Source organism: Daphnia pulex, chromosome 9, assembly GCF_021134715.1.
Source record: "Daphnia pulex isolate KAP4 chromosome 9, ASM2113471v1".
Classification (NCBI taxonomy): Eukaryota; Metazoa; Arthropoda; class Branchiopoda; order Diplostraca; family Daphniidae; genus Daphnia; species Daphnia pulex.
The window spans coordinates 8,490,102-8,501,211 of record NC_060025.1 but is presented as its reverse complement, the minus strand read 5'-3'; the positions used below and the strand labels follow the sequence as shown (position 1 = coordinate 8,501,211).

The 11,110-nt window shown below is 43.7% G+C and overlaps 1 protein-coding gene and 1 long non-coding RNA gene across 7 annotated transcripts; one reads left to right on the top strand and one right to left on the bottom strand.

The window, feature by feature from the left end:
- The first annotated feature begins 716 nt into the window (after positions 1-716).
- On the top strand, positions 717-5,725 carry LOC124201743. Of its 6 annotated transcripts, XM_046597940.1 has the most exons (12): positions 717-840; positions 909-995; positions 1,092-1,226; positions 1,284-1,372; positions 1,466-1,636; positions 1,695-1,973; positions 2,615-2,746; positions 3,061-3,197; positions 3,275-3,365; positions 3,489-3,797; positions 4,921-5,130; positions 5,207-5,725. In XM_046597940.1, exons 9-12 carry the CDS (start codon positions 3,327-3,329, stop codon positions 5,681-5,683), a joined length of 1,035 nt encoding a protein of 344 aa, XP_046453896.1. In that variant the 5' UTR covers positions 717-840; positions 909-995; positions 1,092-1,226; positions 1,284-1,372; positions 1,466-1,636; positions 1,695-1,973; positions 2,615-2,746; positions 3,061-3,197; positions 3,275-3,326; the 3' UTR covers positions 5,684-5,725. The 6 variants fall into 6 exon arrangements, with proteins under 6 accessions (XP_046453896.1, XP_046453893.1, XP_046453894.1 ...); XM_046597937.1 differs by having other exon boundaries at positions 719-995; positions 1,304-1,372; XM_046597938.1 differs by having other exon boundaries at positions 719-995; positions 1,466-1,550.
- An 81-nt stretch (positions 5,726-5,806) lies between these two features.
- On the bottom strand, positions 5,807-11,106 carry LOC124201745. Its single transcript, XR_006877650.1, has 2 exons — positions 10,790-11,106; positions 5,807-6,226 (listed from the first exon to the last, which is right to left on the bottom strand). It is a non-coding gene; the product is annotated as an uncharacterized LOC124201745 (long non-coding RNA).
- Between the last annotated feature and the right edge of the window lie 4 nt (positions 11,107-11,110).

Genomic DNA, 11,110 nt, shown 5'->3' with positions numbered 1-11,110 from the left:
TTTACTTTTAGCCTTGTCTTTTAGCAACTTGCAAGCCTGGATGTTTATTTTATTTCATGGCAACATTAAATAATACATTCGGTCGACAATATCAGATTTACATATGCAGACTATTTGACTTCGTTTTTGGCCTCGTAGATCCCGCGGGATTTTGTGCTGCGCGTCGCATCAAACTCCACCGCGCCCGATAAAAACGAGAAGAAGAAGAAGAAGAAGAACGAAAGAGTAGTTGAGCTCCCCCTGGTGTGTCGTGGCGCCATCTCTTCTTTTTTATGGTTCTTGGGCAGCTGATGATATAACAAAATGGAATCAATAAGAAAGCAAATAAAAATCGGGAAAATTGTTAATTGTTTCTTTTCTTTTTTTTTTTTAAAAGCCAATCGAAATTCCGAGGGGAACCAATTGTGAAATTCGGCGATGCAAAACGAAACCCACCACATCGCCACTCATGGGAACTTGAGAAGGGAAGTTGTTTTATTTTTCTTGACAAAAAAAAATGTTAATTTGTTTCGTAATATTTTTGTGTTTGAATTTTCAACCTGATTATTCGCACTCATTGTTGTTGCATTTTAGCATGTAGTTGGAAATGTCACCGCTAGATGCGCCCTTTGCTTCAGTTGGAAATGGGAGATGGAAAACGTGTGTAGCTCGCCGGCCTAATAGTTAAGTATAAGCTGTAGGTTCAGTTAAGTTCATTTCATTGGTTCATTGAAGCATCAACCATGCGAGTCGTGTCAATTGTTAATAGAGAATAGTTTAAAAAAAGGTTTATAATAATATCGACACGATATCCATAGTGGGAATAAATTCCATGTGGAAAGCCTTTCCATGAATTATTAAGTAAAGCAACTTGTCGTTTAGGACGGTTATGGAAAAAATTGGAAGTAACACAAGACGCTTTGTCATAGAGTCTATTGCCGTTTCGAACTTTCGATTCATTGTCTGGTTCAGCATTAATTCGTTGTGCGTTTGTGTAAATTGCATTGTGATGTAAAGTAAGTAGTTGAGATAGAGTGAATAATTGCTATCACATGATCACATCACAATCAAAATATCTAATTGACCATTCATTTTTTCAACTTGAATCATAGATGGAGGGAAAAACATCCACTTGGAAAGACAAAGGAATTTGAGATTGACAATCCAAAATTTGGAGGTTCATATAATTCTTTGAGATTCCTGACTCGGGAGAAGTCATGAACAAGCTGCTATTAAAGCCAAATAAAGTAAGTTCTTCCTTTTAATAGAATTATTCTGATTTTACGAAATCTTTTTCTTAACAGCCGAGATTTCTACTCGACAGGTCAATGAATGAGTTCTATACTGTCAGAAGTCAAGTCAATTACCCCAAGCTTCAAACACCCTACAGAAGGTATATCTTAACTCATACATGTGGGATAGTGCTAAGTCCGAAGTTGAGTAGCCATAGCTAATGAAACAAATTTGCTTTTTCCACACTGTGCAGTGGCTCAGAACAATAGGATGCACATTTCTCGTCAAATTTGCAGAATGCAGTCTTCCTGCTGGATTAGGTTGAGAAATTTAGGCAGGTGCCCATCCATATCTTTAGAGAAAATAATGTGGCGGCGCGATCAACTCTCCTGGTCATCGTTTATTTTTTATTTTTATTAATAATGTAGAAAGGCAAAATGTTAACATTACGAATTGGTTTGATTCATTTATTTATTCTACAGGTTTAGTCGATTAGCCAAACGTGAATGCGACAAGAGCAGATTTCCGTTCGACATGGGAAAACTGGACTTACTATTTTCCATCGACTCAGCAATTTGGGACAGCCATGTTGGGGCAGTCATGTTTGAAATCAAGTTGAAGGATGGTCAGCTGGATTAGCAGGCTTGCTTGTATGGAACATCTAGAAAAGATGGAGAATAAAAGCTAGCTACTACTCCAACATGATTAAGGAGCTACTTGAGTTGGATTACTGCTGCTGATGCTGGACGCGTCATTTAAAGGTATGACCTAGTTAAACTTCGGCTTTTGATGATCGAAAATTTTGCCAGTCAGACCACAGTCAACTATTATCAAGTTTTTTTATGGCATTTTTATTCCTATTGTTTGGTAAGATTATTCTTGCTCCATATAGTCATCTCAGGTGAACTACTATGATTACAGGAAACTATTGATTACTCTAAGCGTTTATTGTGATGGACTGACAGGTGGCAGCATGTTTTGATGGAGTTAGAGCATTCGACAATATTAGCCTAAACATAAACGTTAGAAAACGCTGCTTTTCTGGTTTCGTATTGACTTGAATATCGTATTGATTGAAGTTTCGCTAACCAATACGAAAAACAACACAATTTGTTCTGTGACACGTAAGAATAAGCTCGCCCTCTTTTACTACTTACTAGCGACTGCGTTGCATATGCTCAAGCTTGTTAAACGGTTTTACAACGATTCGTTAGATTTTGTCTTAAATGTTTTGCGCTATGATTTAGAATTATTTTTTTCAAGTAATCCTTATTTGGAGTAAAAAGTAATTTTGTATGTGTTATTACAGATAGTGCTACTAACTTATATCTTTAGGTTTAATACCCGATTTTTGTTTTAACACTAAACGTTTTTCAATTTTTACAAATTTTTAATCACCAAGGAATAATCCAGCGGATCGCAATCTTCCCGGAAGTTGGAAATCATCCTCCAGTACTCAACTGTTTTCTGCTTGTACAATGTATAGTCCTGGAATCCCATTGGAGTATTGCACCACCACCAGTACAACGTTTCGGTAAGTCCTAACTTAGGGCTTATTTTGACCTAATTTATTCCGATTTTGATAATAACAACCGGACGGCACGCAATATGTCCCATAGGTGTGTTGCCCTCCTCGACTATCCCTCAACAACTAAAAGAAAAGATATACAGGGATAAAAACGGGGCTATATTAGACCTATAACTTGTTGCTCTTTTGTATGGGAGATTATATCTTGTTCGTTTTTTCCCCTATACGTTCTTATAAACGACCAGAACAGACCAGAATTTTATTCTCTGGCTCTCGCAGTGCTTTTGTAACGATTTTCCCTATTGCTTATTTTCAAAAAGGAAAACAGAGGAGAAATGATAGAATGAAGGCTCGAAATATTGATGAGACAAGGTGTCAACTGTTCTCTCGCCAGCCTTTAGCGTCGTTATCAACATTAAACCTCTTAGCGCATCTCCTCTGCCGAGTTAGTTAAAGGGTATTTAATGTCGTTCAAAAAAATTAAACAGGCTTTTTCGTTCATGGTTTGTCATCTCTCTTACCGGTCTATTACAGCAGTAGCCAACGTTCGAGTACTACGGCGTACGAGAATGTCCCACGTCTTACGATGATAACAGATCTGACATCCCCAACGAATTTATCTCAGGTTATTTTTTTAAATGTTTAAAATGCCGCGCATATCAATTGTTAGTAGTGGAGTCGAAATTATGTAGCAAAAATCCATATTATTTATTGTGTTATTTATGTAGTCATAATTTGAACTTTAAAGGTGAAAAGCTCCAACGACGCATCCGCACGATCCGGGCAACTTGAATTTTTCAATGGCGAAAGGGAAAGTGTAGTCTTTTGGGTTGTAGACCAAGAAGCGATGGAAAATATTTTTCTGGACGCACTTGGACTCGTAGCAGGACGGGACCAAGGGGCAGGTGGTTCCCACGACCACGTCGCATTCTTCAATTCGAGCGGTTTGCGTGTACTTGATGCCGTAAGACTCGACGCCGTTGACGATGGTCCGCCACTTGCCGTCGACGTTGATGGCCCGGAAAGGACGGACGTAATCGGTGGAACTCGGGCAAAGGTAAATCTCGTCGTTTAACTTGTCCAATTCGTCGACTGAATTCTCAGTGTTGGCCAGTTTGTCCTTGTAGAAAGCCACGACGGCCTGGTAGTGTTGGTCCAGGGCTTGTTGCACTTCGTGTTGGGGATATTCAGAGTCTTCCAGGCACCAGGACTTGGTCGTGTTTTTGGCGCAGTGCGGAATCTCGACGTATTCGTACTTGGGCTGGGCACCGTAGGGAGGAGGAGCTTTGTAGTGGCTGGGCTCAGGATCGGAGAAAACGCCAATCACCATCAGCGAAGCAATAATCTGGGTTTTTAAAAAAGATTAATCATTCGTAGGTTTCTATTTTTCAGAAAATATTAACACCCGAATAATATTTCTCGATTAAAAACAATCAAAAACAAAACAACTTACAGTCAATTTGATGGACATTCTGTTAGCCAGTGTTAGATATTTTATTTGTTTCAGTTATCTGCTCAGAATACGACTGATTCAAAAAACAAACCAGGAAAGCTTTATATACAAGTTTTGTCTTCACTGCTGCGTATGTTGCACCCTTTCCGTTCTGATTGGCTGACCATCTCTATTTACGCGCGATAGGTAGAAATGAGGTGAACCGCAATTTGCCTAAACCAATTTAAATGTTACCTTATGCAATGCTGATGGAGTAATTCAAATTATTTAGTGTGGTAATAACTTTGACGCGTAATCAACTAGTTGCTGTAGAGCTGTTGTGGTAATTGAGTTGCTTTCAATCACAATTGCAGCTTCCATTGGAAACATAAAGGAAAGTGAGTTCGTTCAGGTGAGAATAGGTTTACCACGAGTGAAACTGAAAATAAGTCGAAATAAGTAAACTCGACCGTCTGAATGGAGTGCATTTTTCACTGAATTGGTGGAGACGTATAAAAAACCCTCGTCCTTTGACTAATCTGCATCAGTTTGCAACTGATAATCAACAGTACAGCTTGTTAATTCACTCAGTTGCATTCACGAAAAGCACAATCGAAATGAAAACTGTTATAGTAAGTTATAGCTTTATCGCAAATGGAAATAATAGTGCGATTAATTTATTCTACAATCGATTGTTGATCAACCTCTTTAACGTCATCATAATTTCACAATTTTTAAATATTTACAGTTATGCATCAGTGCCATTTTGCTTGCTGGAGTGTTTGCCCATCCAGAGGCAGCTGCTGAGCCCCAACAATATCCCAAACCAGCCTATCCAGCAGCTTATGGCCAGAAGTACAACAATTACTGCAACCCGCGAAAGGCACCAACCTGCGCCAAAACCGGCACTGAAACTTTTTGTCTGAAAGACACCGAATATCCGGAGAAAGAGGTCAAGGTATTAAGTTTAGTTCTCACTTTGATACACTTCTCAAACTGTTTCATTTACTTTTGTCTGATTGATTTCGATTCAGTACGCCATCGATTACGACCCGTTGGTGCTGAAGAAATACGCCGATGTTGCTGATCAGTCGGCCGATAATTTGGTCGATGGACTGACCTCTTTGGCTGAGGCGCACTTCGACTACTCCAACTACAAAGGCAAATTCTTCGAGAAGGGCCACTGGTCTGGTGACGAGGGATACATCTGCCCTAGCGACGTTGTTTATGCTCGCCCACTCCGAGCAGTGAATGTCGATGGAGAATGGCGGGTCATCGTCCAAGAAAACGCCTGGCCCGGATACACCCAGACTCAACGCGTCGAAAAATGTTTGTTCCCCGGTGCATCTTGTCGCACCTTGGCCCCTTGTTTCGGCAGCAAATGTCTGCAAAAATATGTTTACCAGCGGATGCTTTCCTTCGATCCCTGCGATCCCCAGAAGGGAATCTTCATCGACATCTACAAGTTGCCATCAGCCTGCTCTTGCCACATTCCCGGTAAACTCCACTGACTAAATTAATTTTCCCGAATGAAATTCCTTCGTGATGTTCATTTAATTGAAAATTACCAGAGTGATCGCTCAGCGATCACGATAGGTAATTAGAATTGTACTAGGAAGAAATGAGAGAGACCCTAAGGGTGTAGACTTATTTTATTTAGCAACTTCAAAGAAAAATGAAGGCCGTCTAGCCTTCCTCGACCGCGGCACGCCCCCTTTTCCTCAGACTTATTTTGAGAATAATGGGGGTGCGCGTGTCAAAAAATTACATTTCATGAGAAAACATTTGAAAAGAATGTAACATGAACAAAGAGATATCGAGGCATAAAAAACTGGCTATTAGCCAGAAAAAGCCGATTTACAAGAAAAACAGAATAGGCCGACATGGCCTTTCTTATATCAAACATAATTGAACATAAGAACAAAGTTGGGCTGAATTTTGTTCGCTTTCACGCTTCACGAGGTGCTCGAAATCGAAAACGCTCCTCTCATGCCTGTCTTGGATTGACTGTCCGGCTGGACACTGGGATAAGGCAGACTGCAACATTAAGCAAACTGAAATAGATAGAAATGAGAAGGGTGGATGCGGGTGGGATATAAGACCCTTAGGGTCTCTCTCATTTCTTCCTAGTACAATTCTAATTACCTATCGTGATCGCTGAGCGATCACTCTGGTAATTTTCAATTGTACAGCGGAATTCATTCCGCTCAACCCTAAGGGTGACTTTAAAGCTTAAGCGTCGGCCATAGCCGATGCTGCGAATGTTGCTTGTGTTCTACGATTGTAGAATCTGATGAGCGTTATTTTGATGGCCCAATTGTACGCTTGCCATAATTTGTCTATAAAAGGCCCCTGGTAACGGCCAGTAGCGACGCTGCACTTGGCGTCAAGTGGGCTCTGCATTTTTTATATCAATTCCAGCCCTTTTGAGATTGAGTTGCCAATTACGGCACGAAAAAGGGCGAAGAGAGAGATGGGCGACCTGCCCTCTTTAATCGGTGGTCTATCGACACTCGCGCGATTTAAACCAAATCGTAACGCCGCTACTGATAGAAAGGCCACTGAAAACGGCCAGTGGCGAAGCCTCACTTCCCGCCAAGTGGGCGCTGAATATTTTCGTATCGATTCCGGAACTCAAACGAAATTTTTTTAACAAACCACAGACTGATTGTTTTTCCAAATACGGCACGAAAAGGGACAAGGAGAGAGATGAGCAACCTGTTCTCTTGAATCGGCGGCCTATCCATACTCGCCTGATTTAAATAAAATCGTAACGCCACTACTGAAAAGGTGTTGCGATGGTTGCGATCAACATGCTGAAAAATGTGAAAGATTGCAACGGACCTTCACAGTGCCTTGCGAGGCTCAAAAAGAGAGAGAGAGGCTAATTTGATTCTCTTTCCGTCTGGCCGACGAGGAGGTGACGTAGGCCATCTCGGGCAATTTCAACAAGGTAGTGAGAGCCAGCAGGGTAGGCCGAGCTAATTTTCCGGATAAGCTGGTCGGGGAAAGCTCATTCCTGCCCGACGAGGGCATAAACTGAAAGCTTGGACTGGACCGGGCGTGTAACTGGGCTGGTTAGACTGATACAGAGTCTAAATCGCTACGTCAGGAATCGATATTCCGCCACAAACACCAATTGATCAACAACTGGTCAAAACATCCGACAGGAAAGGTTCGATATCTGGCCGATAAGAACTTGTCAGTCGTACGATCACCTGCTGCGATATGCCAGGCGACTAAATTCCGAGCGTCGGTTCCGGGTAATTTGAAGAATGATATGTTCCAGGAAGCGGTGACATATCGGCGTATAACTCCATACCTCCAGAAAACGAGAGATCATGGCAGTGTCTAATCCGAATCGCTAGCTTCGGCCTCTTGCTTCAACTTCAATCCGTCTCGCCTTGCCCAAACGGTTGTGAGAGCGGCGGATATCGATCCGCTGCCTTTTTTGCGTAGCTGTCTAGCTGATCTCAACCGAGTTATTTAGAAAAAGTAGGATCCAACGCAACCGATGCTGAGACTGTTGATACTCGGTTGAAAGCTGAAATCAGCATCAACGAGGTGAGACTCCGCCGCGCGCCTGTCTCTCAATTATCTCGTCAGTACTTGTGCCATAGAGCTTTCCCCGGAGACTAGCTCAAAATATAGCATTTAATCCGACACGATTCGCGATGTTGCCCAGCAACGTCCGGCCGCTGCGAGCCGATTTGACTGGTGTTCAAGAAAGTGACGTCTTTTGGCTACCCGATCGGCCTTGCGTCGTGCCAAAATGCCACCACCAGCAGCCCCAACACGGTGGGCTTCTTTATGGCCGTCATTTCTGCGCCGGGCTACTTGACAAACGAGAAGTCAACCACAAAGGCGTTGAGCCGATCTGCCCGGAAGAATAATGCAACCGAATGCTGCAACCGTCGTCGTCCAACTGGTGAGCCACGGTTTCGTCGTCACATTGACCCAAGAAAGCGACATTCAAAAAGCGGATCGAACAAATAAAAAGCGCCACTCACGGCGACATTTGGCAGGTGTACGTGATTGGAACCTGCTTCGATTTGACGCGCAAAGTCACAGCGGCTTCAACTAGATCGACAGCTGTTGCACGTGGGCCCATTTCGTCCTACGACGATGTCTACGTCAACGTCCACAACTTGATGGCCGTCTTCAAGAGTTTGAATTTGTCCCGCGAGTTCATTTACAGCACCTCGGCCGACGGCCTAGTGCGCAGGGGTAAACAATAGCAGAATTAATGACCGCTAAGCTAACAGCTCGCTTTTTAGACCCGTTTAAGATCAAAATGTCTTCTGCCTATCTGACAAGTTGGATACTTGTCACCGCACAAACTGGAAATGGCTCAGATTTGTTGGAACGAAAAATCTGGGAGCATTGATGCGACAGTTATTAGGCAATTTTTTAATTACGACAGAAGCCCGAGGCACTTCCGCTGTGATTAATTAAAGGTGCACGACTTGATTGTCTTTCCCGACGTCGAGGGTTCGGATTTAAGCAACGTACTTCCGCCTTTCTTGGAAACAGGCGATTGAGCGATGACCACGGCGATGGCCCGCTATTCTACTCCGCCTGCCTTCTCCCATTCGAACTACCGGTTCTGGACATACAACGTGGCGGTGGTTGTAACGTCATAGCAAAAAGGCTCTAATTCGTTATAGTTTAAGAATTGAAATGAAAAATCTGGGAGCTTTGATGCGACAGTTACTAGGCGATCTTTAATGAAAACAGAAGCCCCCGAGGCGCTTCTGCTGCGATCGAGATTTAACAACGTTCAGGGATCTTTTTTCAAGAAGCCAAGGGTTCGGATTTCAGTAACGTACTTCCGGCTTTTTTGGAGACAAGCGATGGAGCAATAACCACTGCGATGGCCCGCTATTCCATTCCGCCTGCCATCTCCACCTCAAATGACCGGTTCTGGTCCGTGCAACGTGGTGGTGATTAAAACGAACGTCGTCGCCTACAAGGCTCTGATTTGTTGTAAAAATGAAAAAATCTTGGAGCCTTGTTAAGCCAGATACGGCCAGAACGCCAGATACTAGGCAATAAATGACCACAGAAGCCCCGAGGCACTCCCACTGTGATTAAACGTCAAGGTGCGGATCTTTAATTGTTTTTCAAGAAATCAAGAGGCCGGATTGAATGAAACGTACCGTCATACCTCCGACTTTCTTGTAGCCAAGCGATGGAGCGAAGGTTCAAGCTAACTATCGGTTCTGGCTTGAAACGCTGTCGCGATTGAGACGAAATATTAGGTGGCTCGAAACGCACCCGCCTAATACTCGAACGCCTCGAGGCATTAGCAGCAGCGGCCGCCGCGGCTACTCCTGATGCTTGAGCCAGGATGTTCAGCGCTGCTTATAAGAATCTGTTGGTAAGCAGAATGCTTGGCAGAAATAAGCGCGCTTTCTGCCTGTGTCGAACGCGTTTTGAATCATCCAATAAATAGTTTGCCGACGGCTCGGCGAACGCGATCGCGCATTCCGACGCTCTCTGGTTATTGCAACATAAGCGCGCCCCTATTGCTGGAGAGCGACCTGCACTGGGCGCTTAACGCTTACTTGTCCGGCAGTTAACGCTACGAGAGACGGATTTCGTTTGTACGATCTCGTTTGTACGAAAACGGACGTTCCGATGAGCGTAAAGGTCCGCAAGCGGTTGTGCGACAGGCCTATCCATAATTCTAACTTGAGTAATAAGCAACGACTCATGTTGTGCAATGATAGATTTTAGCCCGATTTTAACAAGTTATTGTACGATTTTAGGAGGACCCGGCGGGTAATCCAAGTATCCAACCCACCAATTCAATAAGTTATCCGATCCCTCAAGTTTGGGGGAATATCAGAGAAAAGTTTGTGTCGCATCATCGAGAGAAATCTTTTTCAGGATTGCTTTCGACATGTCGGTGGATATCAGCACGGTCGTCATACAATTGAAATCTCATCGGAGATATGGTTTTAGGGACTGAAAGTAGTCGCAAACCTGAGATACTGGGAAGGTCTACTACTCAGTCTTCCATAGGGGCCGGAACTAGATCCACTACCTCCTGCACTGCTGCTTCTCCAGCTGCGGCTTGCCCCTTTTCTTCAACTACTAGATCTCTGGGAAGTAACGGCCTAATACTACTTCCTCTCAGAGTGGTCTTGCTCTTCGTGAGCCGCTTGATCGCTGGTCGGTACGACAGCAAACGAAGTCTTTACTGCTGTTCTGCAAGAGGGGAAATCGTTCCAGTACTCGGTGTGGGGCGATTGATCTAACGCGTTTGTCGCAATTCTGGTTCTACGCGACTAAAAACGAACGTCTCTCCCATCGCCATAACGATAGCCAGTCTCTGAATCGTAATGAAAACCATCTTGGCCGAGACGATAGCCGTAACCATCATCATCATAGCAGCCACCGTCGTCGCTATAAAAATAGAAAACCGTTTCTATATACTCTCTTTTGTCGTCACGCCGGCTACTGCTGGCCTGATTGACTCCCACGCAACGGTCGTCGAAAGGGAGCACAAAACCGAGCCCCTCAGGTCCAAAAACGTCAAGATTGTACTTGTCTAGCAGCGGGGAACGTAACGAAAATCGAACGAGAAAGAGCGACGGGCGTCGGGGGCTTACTTGATAATTAAGATGATTGGTGATGATAGGGAACGGCCACGTAATTCACGATCGTGCGTTCACTCGCACTCGAGCCTGGGTTGTTCGAAAAACCAACACATGGCTCAAAAAAACTGGCCATCGAAAAATTCACTAGACGATGGGCAATATCTAGACATTCTGTCAACGCGTGTTACTTGTAACAGAGCAAAAATAAGTCTGAGGAAAAGGGGGCGTGCCGCGGTCGAGGAAGGCTAGACGGCCTTCATTTTTCTTTGAAGTTGCTAAATAAAATAAGTCTACACCCTTAGGGTTGAGCGGAATGAATTCCGCTGTACAATT